This window comes from Rhinoderma darwinii, chromosome 3 (genome assembly GCF_050947455.1).
Source record: "Rhinoderma darwinii isolate aRhiDar2 chromosome 3, aRhiDar2.hap1, whole genome shotgun sequence".
Classification (NCBI taxonomy): Eukaryota; Metazoa; Chordata; class Amphibia; order Anura; family Rhinodermatidae; genus Rhinoderma; species Rhinoderma darwinii.
Window position 1 is genome coordinate 203,029,079 of NC_134689.1, and position 13,706 is coordinate 203,042,784.

General features: G+C 40.9%; 1 protein-coding gene across 1 annotated transcript in view; it reads right to left on the reverse strand.

Annotated features, from left to right (window-relative positions):
- The window catches only part of SLC2A13 (solute carrier family 2 member 13), a 204,934-nt gene that overhangs the window by 75,716 nt on the left and 115,512 nt on the right, over positions 1–13,706 (reverse strand). Inside the window, exon 4 of the mRNA XM_075857249.1 lies at positions 6,451–6,559. Coding sequence (XP_075713364.1) covers positions 6,451–6,559 — 109 coding nt within the window. The remainder of the gene's footprint in view (positions 1–6,450; positions 6,560–13,706) is intronic.

Sequence of the window (13,706 nt, forward strand, 5' to 3'; positions counted from 1 at the left end):
TCACATCTGCGTCAGGGCTCCGTTCCGACGTTCCATCTGAGCTTTCCGTCGGAACGGAGCCCTGACTGACACAAACGGAAACCAAAGGTTTCAATGGTGACGGATCCAGTGCCAATGGTTTCAGTTGGTCTCCGTTGTGCAAGGGTTCAGTCGTTTTAACGGGATGAACAGCGTAGTAGACTACGGTATTCATCCCGTCAAAACGACGGAACCCTTGCACAACGGAGATAAATTGAAACCATTGGCACCGGATCCGTCACTATTGAAATCAATAGTGATGGAAACGGAAACCTTTGGTTTCAGTTTGTGTCAGTCAGGGCTCCGTTCCGACAGAAAGCTCTTTCGGAATGTCAGAACGGAGCCCTGACGCAGATGTGAACGAAGCCCAAGATAGCACTGGAAGGGAGGAGAGGATCTGATCCTTAGACGTCTTGTCTCTAAGGTGAAGCTCTAATTGTGCTAGCCATATTTTTAGAGACTTAGCCACACAAGTGGCTGCAATGCCTGGCTTAAAAGCCCCCGTAGAAGCTTCCCAGGTTCTCGAGGTAGTAATCAGATTTTCTATCCATGGGATCAGATAAAGAGCCTAGATCCTCAAAGGGAAGAGCATTTTTCCTTGATATTTTTGCCACAGGGGGGTCAAGTCTAGGGGTATTATCCCAGTCTCTGCCGACCTCTTCTTCAAAGGGACATTTTCTTTTAAGAAATTTGGGAATACCAATTTTCCTATCTTGATTTTTCCATTCCCTTTAGATGAGACTTAATAAATTTTTATGAATGGGAAAAGTTCTGTTTTCTAAGCCCTAAGTCTTCAAACATTATGTCCTGGACAGAACGAGGTTGGGGTCATCAATAATCATAGTTGCTCTTATGGTTTTAAGGAGCTGATCTACGCTAAAAACAAATCCCCCATCCTCGTCCGAGGTATTATCTGAAGAGCTCAGCTCTCCTTCTTCCTCTAGCTGAAAATCCTCTTCAGCAGAGGAATAGGATAAATGTACCCCACTGGAAGAGATGTACGGTAGATCCTTCTTTTTCTTTAGGGACTTCCTAACTTCTACCTTCACGATCTCTTTAATGCTTGGAGCCAGATTTGTAGATTCTTCAGTGATGATTTTATCTAAGCAATTCTGGCAAAGTCTTTTATTATAAAAGAGGCTGCTAGTTTTTTTTTATTACAAGCTGTGCATTCCTTGTTACAGGTCTTATCCAGTTTCTTTCTAGGACATTCCCTGGCCTAAACATATGTACAAGAGAAGAGGACAGTATTAGCAAGGAGAGTTTTTTTTTTGTCTTACCCTATATAAGTCCTGCCTTCTCCTCAAGTACTGGACTGGAGGATCTTGTGGCATCTGAGCGGTCAGCGCGTCCTGCTGCTTCACCTGGCATTTAGCTTATGGGAGGAGATGCTGGAGACTGAGGCTCCCTAGCGTTCAGGCCTAAATAGGCCTTGGATTGGATGGGGAGGTCCGCTGCTCTGGACGCCTCACCGTTGGGGTCGCCGGAACCAACGCTTCCTGGAGTGTAGGACGCATCACCCTGCCGGAAGTGACGCATCACCCTGCCGGAAGTGACGCATTGCCCTGCCGGAAGTGACGCGTCACCACGACTGGAAGTTTTGCACAGAGTGCGCCGGTAGACGCCTATGCTGGGCATGTGAACCGGCCCCACCAGGGAACAGAGTATGACCCCGGGAGAACCGATCTCCCGCCAGACAAAGGTCTCACCTCGTGGGACCTAAAACCACCTCCAGGGAGGGAAGCGATGGACCGGGAGAGGAGGGAGTAACCTTCCACAGACTTAAGGTTGCTCCCTCCAGAGGAGACTTACACCTTCCAGAGCACCCCTAGGGAGAAAATGCTTTTTTCTAAAAGGACAATCCCTTCCGGAGGACAGGAAACCTGACTGGGTGTGTGAAGAGGTGTGTCCTTTTTTATATCCTCAGGCTTCCTGTCCAGCAAATGGGATGTCTCTCCAGGGGTGCTGTCATAGGTGAAAGGGTAAAAGTATAATAAATTAGCGACAAACATTCAAGCCTTTTTACTTTATTCACTCTCTACCATATGTTGATTGTGTGATCATTTGAGAGTAAATAGATATTTAAAGCACAAAAAAAAAAAAAAGCACAGTCCCTGTACACCACGGGCAGTTTAGGCTACACTATCACATCTATTTCCTGAGTGAATCTTAAATAAACTCTTGGCCAGACATGCTTTGGGGAATAATTTAGTAGTTTGTAAAGGCTAGGAATACCAGAGAAGATAATAAGCTCATATGTAGGAGGAAAATAATTAGGAATTCAGAACGCCTGTTTACTCTGGCAGTCAAGCTAAACAAAAAACAATATTTTACGGAAGCCGTTGTCTCATTTTCTGCAGGTACTCACAGTACTACATAAACACTTTTTTTTTTTGTTGAAAAATCTATTGTTCCTCATTTTAATTTCCCAGCAGTAAAGTTCAAATAAAATTAAGTAAAATTTCATGGAACAGTTAGGCTCTCATTGGGGAAATTACCTTTTGGAACAAAATATGAATACAAATAGCATTATATTTGCTGTGTTACAGGTCATAATTAAAATTTATACTGCTGGAACTAAAACGAAAGGAACTGTCCTAAACCCATAATTACCCCACATGCTGACACAATTTCCCTACACTATTAGCTCACCTATTATGTAATTATCTTACTATACCAGGATGTAGCGAAGTTTTGTGTTTTAGCCTTATACATGCCTCAGAATCCGTTAAGGGTACACCAGAAAATGTGGCTTGCTTTGTGGCGGATTAGTGGGTTCCTACAAATACCTATTCAATTACGTATTTCACTATACCCCAACTGGCAGAGACAGATGGTCTCCTTTGATAAAGTAGAGCAGTCCTTTTTGGAAGTATTTATCTTCTCCGATTTAAAGTCAAAGTTTTTCCCAGATTCATCGTTTGTGCCATTCAATCATTGCTCAATTTTACAGATTACCTGCATCTACTATTTTGAAAAAATTCTTCTGCTCCCCATCCCCAGCCAAAGCCTTTACCAGCATACATGCTTTTTTCCCACTGCAATTCAATCTGCCATTATAAGAAGTTGCTGCTTAAATGGAAGTTTGACCTCCAGATCCTTTCTAAGGACTACTGGGAGGAAGCTACGGAAACATTCCTGTCATTGACTCTAGGAATTAACGGATTCAGCCTAAATTTACCCATCGCAGATACACTATATGATCAAATGCATTCGGATACTCCTCTTAGTCATTGAATTCAGGTGTTTCATTCAGTCCCATTGCCACAGTTGTATAAAATCAAGCACCTAGCCTTTACAAACATCTGTGAAAGAATGGGTCGTTCTAAAGAGCGCACTGAATTTGAGTGTGGTACTGTAATAGGATTACACTGTGACAACAAGTCCGTTCATGAAAAATCTTTCCTTCTAGATATTCCACTATCAACTGTGAGTGGTATTATTGTAAAGTGGAAGCGTTCACCAAGTGTAAGACCACGTAAAGCTACAGATCAAAGTCACAAGTGCTTAGGCGCATAGAGCATAAAAGTAACCAATGATCTGCTGACTTAATAACTGAAGAGTTCCATCCACACAAAAACTGGGCGCCGGGAGCTTCATGGCATGTCATGGCCAGCGGCATGCTAAACTTACATTACCAAGCAGAACGCCAAGCGTCAGATGGAGCGGTGTAAAGCACACTGCCACAGGACTCTGGAGAAGTGGAAACGTGTGCTATGTTGAGATGAATCACGCTTCTCTATCTGGCAGTCAGACGGACGAGTCTGGGTTTGGCGAATACCAAGAGAATGTTACCTGCCTGTCTGCATTGTGCCAACTGTAATGTTTGGTGGAGGAAGGATAATGCTATGGAATTGTTTTTCATGGGTTGGCCTAGGTCTCTTAGTTCCAGTGAAGTCTTAATGCTTTAGCATACCAAGAGTTTTTAAACAATGTTATGCTACCAACATCATGGGAACGGTTTTAGAAAGCCTTCCCAGAAGAATGGATTCAATTTTAGTTGCCAAGGGTGGACCAACTCCATATTAATGTCTATGGATTTAGGATGGGATGTCATAAAAGCTCCTGTAAGTGTAATGTGTAGGTGTCCCAATACCTTTTTCCACATAGTGTACCTTACTCCCGCTTAACCCGTAAGGTTTTGCCTATTGGACATGAATGTTTCCGTTGTCTAACCACCAGTGCCCATTTTTTCAAGATGGTTCCACATATACGAGTTTAGTGTTGAATCTAACACAGGACCTTTGAACTTTATGTAGTCTCCCTTTACACCAATAACTGAAGATATTGTCATTAATCTGTCTGAAAACACTGGATTCGCAGAACCTCTTTATATCAAAATGATGAACCTGGTAGTTCCAGGGGGAAACTTTTAGGGATTAGTAACTACAATTAGGGAGAAATACAGCATCAAAGGGACACATTTGCTGTAAGAGTGGCTCCAGCTCTGGTAGACTTGAACTTTTCATCTGAATGAAACATTATGTATTACTACATTTCTGGCTAGACAAGACTTCCCCTGACTAAATCAGATCTTCCGAAATGGCTTGTCTCCATGTTGATCTGTCCATTTCTAGTAGCAAACCATGGCTGCTTTTAGTATTGCACTTCTACTGTTCAAGAGAGAAGTGCATAGATTTCCTATTTTATGGCCCTGGTGAAGCAGAAAGAACAGAGGTGGTCTGTGATTGGCCAGAGCACTTAAAGAGGCTCTGTCACCACATTATAAGTGCCCTATCTCCTATATAAGGAGATCGGCGCTGTAATGTAGGTGACAGTAATGCTTTTTATTTTAAAAAAACGATCTATTTTCACAACGTTAGGAGCGATTTTGGTTTATGCTAATGAGCTCTCTTAATGCCCAAGTGGGCGTATTTTTACGTTCGACCAAGTGGGCGTGGTATAGAGTGTATGACGCTAACCTATCAGCATCATGCACTTCTCTCCATTCATTTACACTGCACTAGCGATATAGTTATATCGCTATGTGCAGCCTCATACACAAACCCTAACATTACTACAGTGTCCTAATAATGAATACACATGAAATCCAGCCTGGACGTCATGTGTACTCAGAATCCTGACACTTCTGAATCTTTTCTGTGAGATTCCAGCAACGGAAACGAAATCTCGCGAGATTACGGAGCTAAACGAGATTTTGTTTCCGTGCTGGAAATCTCAAAGAAAAGAGTCAGAAGTGTCAGGATTCTGAGTACACATGACGTCCAGGCTGGATTTCATGTGTATTCATTATCAGGACACTGTAGTAATGTTAGGGTTTGTGTATGTAGCTGCACATAGTGATATAACTATATCGCTAATGCAGTGTAAATGAATGTCATACACTCCTCTGTACAACGCCCACTTGGTCGAAAGTAAAAATACGCCCAATTGGGCATTAAGAAAGTCCATTACCATAAACCAAAATCTCTCCTAACGTTGTGAAAATAGATCGCTTTTTTAAATAAAAAGCACTGCTGTCACCTACATTATAGCGCCCATCTCCTTATGTAGGAGATAGGACCCTTATAATGTGGTGACAGAGCCTCTTTAAGGGAAACATGTTTAAGTGATTTATGCCACCTTTCTGGTAGAATTTTGTTTTTTGTGAAAGCGTTTTTTGTGCAAAAATTTGTGATTTTTTTTTTCAATTTTCCACCGGTCTCACATCAAAAGCGTGTGGGGATTAGCTAAAGGGAGCCGGTTCATCTATGGCCAGAGAAAATTACTATAATTTACACCAGAAATTGGTGGAAATCATAGCAGAAATGTACAGCAACTCGTAGATTTCAGTTTGTGGCACACGAAGAGCTGAAAATGCAACAACATTTTTAAGAGGAGTGAACCTCTTAATAAAATTTGCGCATCTTACCAGAGCGGGCTTCCGTTTAAGACTGACGTATGAAATCCCAGTCTCTGTAAATCTGGGCCTCAATATACAGAAGTATGCCCGTCCTGCGGACATTTCTGAACACAATCCAGTTCACAGCACCACATAGAACAGACTTTTATTAGAGCCTGGAATGTAGAGAACATACATATGGGCCACTAGCTCAGTATCACAGCTCTAAAGAATGTTCCTATCAGCTTGTGGATTCCATATCATAAAGAACGCAGGCTGTTCTAAAGACAAATCAGCCGTCAATATAAATCTGCATTAAAATAATTTAAAATGTGCACTGTAAATTATGAGACAGCCTTCAAAAACTAGACACGAATAATCTAAGTAGAGTACATCGGAATTAGATCATTAAGATGATACATTTCCTTCATATGTATACAGTCATAGTTATGTATGAATTGGATGACCCATTAAAGTACCAATTACGAAGTTGCCGTGATTACTACTGCATTGTCCATTTCATATATTTCAGCTAAAGGGGTTAGTTAAAAAAAAACAAAAAAAAACAGAAAATAAAATGAAATACATACATTACAGTGTTGATGCCAGCCAATTGTTGGAACATTTGCAATCCGCAACCCACTATAAGAGCCCGACGAGTCGGAGGGTAGATCAACATTCTGTATATGACCGGTCCACCTTAAAAAAAACAAAAAAAAAACAATTGAGTGCACAATCAAATAGGATATAGGTACTGTAGTTCAATATGTAGATAGATCAAAATATCACTCAGGTGTATTGATAAACGTATTTTCTTCTTTCTGCACAAGCAGCCTGTGTGACCATCATTTATAACAAAACAAGATGTGTGACAACAACCCAACAAACTTGACATGACCTTTTAATGGAATACATTGTACTGAACATTTTAAGCTTCAGAATAAAAAAAGATGCATTAGTTTATAAATTATTCTTTTGATAAAGAACTCTTTTCAAGATCTTTTTGACTAGAGCGACATCTATAAGTGACTATTGTGGTTGTGTCCTGCTGCCAGACAAACACCAAGGTTGCAGGTCATCCTTCCTGCGGGCTCAGAGTTCTAGCCATATATCTTGTCCATGGTACTGATATTTTGAGAAACACAAAGGACTAACCTGATTGATATTTCTTCATTATTTTGCTGAAATTACTTCAAAAGCATTTACATAACATATCCTAAAGAAAAACCCAAGATAAAAAGAAGAACACAACGTCTTCTGTTTAATTTTTGTTTTGTAAAATGTAAAGAACTTACTCACGTACGTAAATATTTGTTTCCACATAAGGGATACAAATTGTGCCTACTAACCTAATCTATGAGTGCTAAAATTATGCACGAGCCAATGTTATTATCTCAGGAATAACAGGTACAACGACGATTTACGAAATTAGTCAATGTAAGATTGAGTTAGAGAACGGTGAGCAGGTTAAGGATGCTGGACAGACTGGTTTCAAACGCTCAGAGAAAGACACTCTGCTTGCCTTTCATGCGCGTCATGTGCATTGGAATGTAATATACAATAATGTAATACCATTCCTCTGAACAAGATCAGCACCTTAACAAAATGTTAAACTGTTACAGTTAACACTCAGTGGATATATACTCAGCAAATGGTATTTATGACTACTGCTACTAGATAAAAATTAGATCATTTGGCTCCAGAGGGATCCCAAAAATGACGGGTAAAACATTACATGGTCTTATGGGATGTACCTTTTGTAATACTTAGTAGGTTCAACTTGGTAAAAACAATATGAATCCATGGAGTTTTTGTCTACAATGATGGTGGTGGATTTGTGTGTCAACTGTATGAATATCTGAATGCCACTCCAATTACCGATCCAATGGGCCCCTTTTATGAATAGCAACCCATCACTTAGGTTGTATGTTAATAGGTTTGTAATCATAGGTTTGTAATCATAGGTTTGTAATCACTCATGTATTTAGAGACCATTTCTAATCAGGATTCTTAATGTGTGAATATAAAATTTCTGGTGTACAAGGTCTCGTCATTAAAAAATGCAACGAGAATATAATATGTTATGTATTATACAAATATATGAATATGAAGAGAATACAAATAGCCAGTCCACCAGGGACGGACATGCCATTGATGCAACCTGTGCAGCTAACTGCACAGGGGCCCAGAAGGTAAAGGGGCCCACTGTCACATTAATCTGTATATTACATTGCATGGAATTGCCTTAGCCAAGACATTTTCGGCTAACAATTACTTATAAATTGTTGGAGAGACATAAGGGGACGATTTATGATGAGATATTGTAGGGCACGGGGCCCCTATACTGTTTTTGCACAGAGGCCCTTAACTGTTTGTGTCCACCACTGCAGTCCACTTTAGCATTTTGCGATTTAATTAACAAGTGGGAAACAAGAAAATCTTAAACCCTTCATAGCAAGGAAATATTAAACAGATCATAAATATTCTTTTTGACCAACTGATTTATATAGAACTCCAAGGTAGCTGTGTGTCGCTTAGCAACGTCATTAATTCAGAAATGTTTAGACAATGAGAAGAAAATGTTTTAAAAACTGCATTCCGCTATTTTTAGTAGCATGTACTACTTACAAAGCAGATGATTAGCGTCCTGTCTTTCAAGTTGCTTTTCTTTTTTATTTATTTTTTTAAATAGCAAACTTTATTAAAATTGACAAAAAAAAATAGTCAAATTCATACATACAGCAAAACATACATAGCAAGAATGGCAATAATACAATCCAGGGGACTAGTAAAAAACGACAATGCTAATACAAAAAGGTACAGAATCGCTTGCTGTAAGGATGTGTGTAGCAACACATGGTCACAACACAACGATTAATGTAAGGCGGCGGAATAGGAAGGTAAACAGTCTCATGTGCTAAACACCTCTTGGCTCAGAAGATGTAAGCAGCGAGAGACTAAAAGAAAAAACAAAGTCCCTGTACGGTAGCAAAAAAAAATCTCTAATCTTGGGACATCTTTAGGGTTGGTGATGTCTGCCCCGAACACACGGTATGGCAAGAGATTATCCAATGATCCCATATTTTGTGGAATTTAGGCTCAGCCTTTCTGTTTGAATATATAAAAAAAAAAAAATTTGAGGGGGGGGGGCAGATTGACTGAGCGCAACCAAGATTGGTGTTTTGACTGCCAACCAATATCTGGCAAGAGTTTTATGCCCCTGAAAAAGAGTTTATAAATATCCTGTCAGTTCTCTTTGGGTAAATCTCAGGATCCATAAACAAGAGGCACAGTTTGGGGTCCTTTAGATTTTTTTTTGTCAGTGCATTATATCCCTGGATACTGGGTTAGGACCATAATATCTATCGGGATAGTCTGGTTTAACCTAACGAAGTCGGACAGTCATATAGTATGATCTAAAGAGGATGTAAATTTGGGACATTCTTTCAGTGTAGTTAGTGGAAACTAAAAAGCAGGGTACTTAAAGACAGTATCCATTGTTTGTCATTGAGAAAATGCAGGTCTATCTCCCATTGTGCCTTAGCTGGCAGTATTTCCCTCTGACTCCTAAAGTGTATATGTTTAGGATATAAAATGCATATGGCCTTCCTACCTGGGGATTTTAGGAGAAAACTGGCGATTGGGAAATTATTACCAATAAATTAGACTCCTCGACATTACGTCTGTAGTGCATGGCGCAATTGTAGATAGGATAAATGGTAAGAGTGTGGTAGATCTTTTACGGACTGGGGTTGCTATAAGGGGCGCAGAACGTACACACCTCACCCATAGAGAAAAATCCTAAATTTTTCCATTGCATGGTACATGAAAGTAGTTACAGTTCAGGGAGGTATGGAGTATCCCACAAAGGGGTATATGAATTGAATCCCAACTTGCAACACAGGGCCATACTTGCCGACCAAATCATAAGGATCATAAGGTCACAACACAGGGGGTCTACAAAGTTGTTTTCTACCGCCGGCTCCACTAAAAAAAAAAAATAGGAGCAGGATGTCCATAAGCTGTAGAGTAAGGGCATAAGAGCAATTCCATTAATCGATTTTAATCAGAGTGGTTATCCTAGGAGATAGGAGACAGCTGTGCAGCCCTTAAATATAGCGGATGGCCTGGGCGTGCAACCCTCCTCCCTGCCGTAATCAATGTAAGGTTCTAAAACCTATCCTTGTTCTCTTAATTGCCCAAACAAATGAGGCAATAACACTATAAATGGCAGGATGGGATGTATGTCAGGGACTGTAAGACTATATGGAGAATATGGGGGAGGAGCACGATCTGAATAAGGTTGACCTTAAGGGCTTATTCAGACGAACGGGATATACGTCAGTGCAACGCGCGTGATTTTCACGCGCGTCGCATGGACCTATATTAGTCTATGGGGCCGTGCAGACAGTTGCGTGATTTTTACGCAGCGTGAGTCCGCTGCAAAAAGTCACGACATGTCCATTCTTTGGGCGTATTTCGCGCATCACGCACCCATTGAAGTCAATGGGTGAGTGAAAATCACGCGCACTACACGGAAGCACTTCCATGGGACGCGCGTGATTCGCGCAACAGCTGTAAAACTATGAATGAAAACAGAAAAGCACCACATGCTTTTCGGTTTACAAACATCCAAACGGAGTGTCATAATGATCGCGGCTGCGCGAAAATCACGCAGCCGCGCATCATACGGGGCTGACACATGGAGCTGTTAAGTGCCTTTTGCGCACGCAAAACGCCGCGTTTTTTGCGTGCGCAAAACGCACACGCTCATGTGAATCCAGCCTAACTGGTACACATAGAAGCAGTTTGGACCATGTAGACATTTAGGTTCTAACCATGTGAAGTAATGGCACTAGATTCAGATCATAGAGATCCTGCCCTGACCAGCTTCATATGCTTCATTGTACAATAGTAATAATAGTGGGGCCAAGTTTTATAAGTTTCAATTGGGAGACCATCTAATCCAGGGGACTTAGAGCATGGTAGGGAAGATATGGCCCCTTCAATCTTCTCTATAGATACTGGTTCAGTTACGAGTTCTCCCCTATCAGCGGCTAAGGAGGGTAGATGAACATTAGCCAAATAATTTCTCGCATCTTGGACAGAGGACTCTGGAGGAAGAATATAATTTGTCATAAAAGGCTCCTTTCCAAACGGTTTTTTAGATGGTGAATAAAGAAAAACGCAGAGAAACAGACTTTTTTGTGGAAATACAACTTCCAGAGTGTGTGTTATAGAAAAGCATGAAGCTAGAAAAGGCTACAAAAGCATTGGTAAATACCTGGGTCTACATCCATCTATGGTTAGACAAACTGCCCACAAAAATTCAGCACATTTTCTACTTTTCCTAGGAGTGGGTGTCCTGTTAAGATCCCTCCAAGAGCACAATGGGCAATTCTGAATGGCTGAAGACTACAAGTTGCAAAAACCTTTATTCATGTGTTCACTAGCATTGAAGAAGAACAGGGTTCATGAAAGTGCACCACGAAGGTAGCCGCTGATTTTAAAAAAGAAAAAAAAAAGCATTACGGCCAGTCTCAAGTTTGCAGGAGACCAACTGGATGTTCCACAATGCTTCTATGGACCGATGAGACAAAAGTGGAAAGTTTTATCACAAACGCACAATGCTATGTTTAGAGGAAAAAGAACTCTGCTCACCAACACGTCATCCAAATTGTGAAGCATGTTGGCGGGAGAATCACAGTTTGGTCTCAGTGTGTGGACACCTTGGGATCATTGAGGGTACAAAAAAGTCAAAATGTTTATCAACGCATTTTACAGGACAAAATAGGAGAAGTCCAGAATCTCAAGCTGAAGAGATGTTAGGTGATGCAACAAGACAATGACCCAAAGCACACATGTAAATTAACTAAATATGGTTGAAACAAAAAGATACATAATGTGCTTTGGAATGGCAAAGTCCTGACATTAACCCTATTGAGATGTTTAGGAATGACCTGAAGAGGGCTGTACACACAAGGCATCACAGAAATATTGAGGAACTGAAACTCATTTGCAGGGAGAAATGGTCCAAAATTCTTCCTCAACGTTATGCAAATCTTATTTGCAGCTACAGGAAACATTTGGTGGAGTCGATCGCTGCTTAAGTGTGGGGGCACAATTAATATTACTAAAATAATTTGAGTGTAAAGCTTATTTTAGAAACATTTGCCATACATTCTTTGTTCCTGAACTAAGTTAGTAGAAGTAGGAAAGTATAAGTTAAAATTTACCATGTAATTAAAAAGTATCATTATATTTTAAATTAAGACACATGGAATTAGTACTAGTAGTTTTACATTGAAAATGTATTTCTTCCTTCACACACCTCTCAACCTAAAAGCCCTAATATATGGTCACATTACTTAATGGACTGTAATAGGTGAATACAAATTAATTTAGAATTGTGAAAAAGACTAGACCATTTACATTTGGTTGTATTGTGTCCCATAAAATAAGCAATTAATGACAGGAATACTTAACCAATCAGAGTTCTGGAGGGCGTCCAGCATTTGAACAATTGGCAAGATTTTGTGGCTATGTTGAATTGCTGCTGATTTTGTTATGGCAGGAAGGAGGTGAAGGAGGTGAAGGGAACAAGTGAGCCCTAATCTACCCACCGCCCTGTCCCTGCCTACTTGCAACGACCCGCCCTAGGCGACGGGGTACAACTTGGCGGCGGTCCCTACGCTGACTAAGTGCAAGGGGATACAAACAGGGAACAAGCAAGGGAAGGGGCAGTAGCCCAAGGAACACCGTGAGGAAACGGAGTGGTGAACGAGCCAGTCAGGATCAGGATGTAGTGGAGTATACAAACGCAGAGCATGGAGCAGGAAGCAAGCCAGGGGCAGAGCGAAGCAGGATAAGCGGGAACTGAAGCAAGGCAGAAGCACGGCAGAAGCAGGCTGGAGCAAGGCAGCAGTGGGGCCAGGAATCCAGAAGAATCACAAGCAAAGAGGAAGAGAAAACGGCAGGTATAAATGGACAGGGGGCGGAGCTAACTCCGACTGACCAGGCCGCGATAGGCTCTCCCACTCCTGAGCCTGCCACCCTGATTGGTGGGAGCCGGTGTCAGTCTAAGAGGTCTGGCCTCAGGTGTCGACTGATTAATCCTGGGAGTATCCACAGACGTAGTGCCTGGCAGATCCTTTACAGATTTACTCATCTCTGGTGGTTTTGCTGTTGCTTGGAGTATAATACACTTGTACTATAAATACATAGTGATCCCCCATTAATTCATCTGAGATCATAATCATGCTGTAGCATTGGGACTTATGTAGTATGGAAAAACAAGAGGAATTTCTTCACAAAACGTATACTAGTAAATACCAACCTGCTAGCCACATTTACAATTTTATTAACCCTATATTTGGAAATTACTGGTAATCAATCATCTGGATGTTGTATAGGAAATATTCAGAGTGCTATCTTGAGACCTTCTGGGAAGTTGCATCAGTGGGAAGGATCAGTCAGGAAGAACTTACTTAAAGAGGCTCTGTCACCAGTTTCTAAATGCCATATCCCCCTACCTAATCTGATAGGCGCTGTAATGTAGATGACAGCAGTGGTTTTTATTTTGAAAAACGATAATTTTTGAGCAAGTTATAAACAATTTTAGATTTATGCGAATTAGTTTCTTAATAGACAACTGGGCGTTTAACTTTTGACCAAGTGGGCATTGTAAAGAGAAGTGTATGACGCTGACCAATCAGTGACCAATCAGCGTCATACACTTCTCTTCATTCATGTTTAGCTGTACTCACAGCACAGCGTGATCTCGCGAGATAACGCTGTGCTGTCACATACACCCACAGTAACTTTACCCAAGCATTTTGAGAGTGCA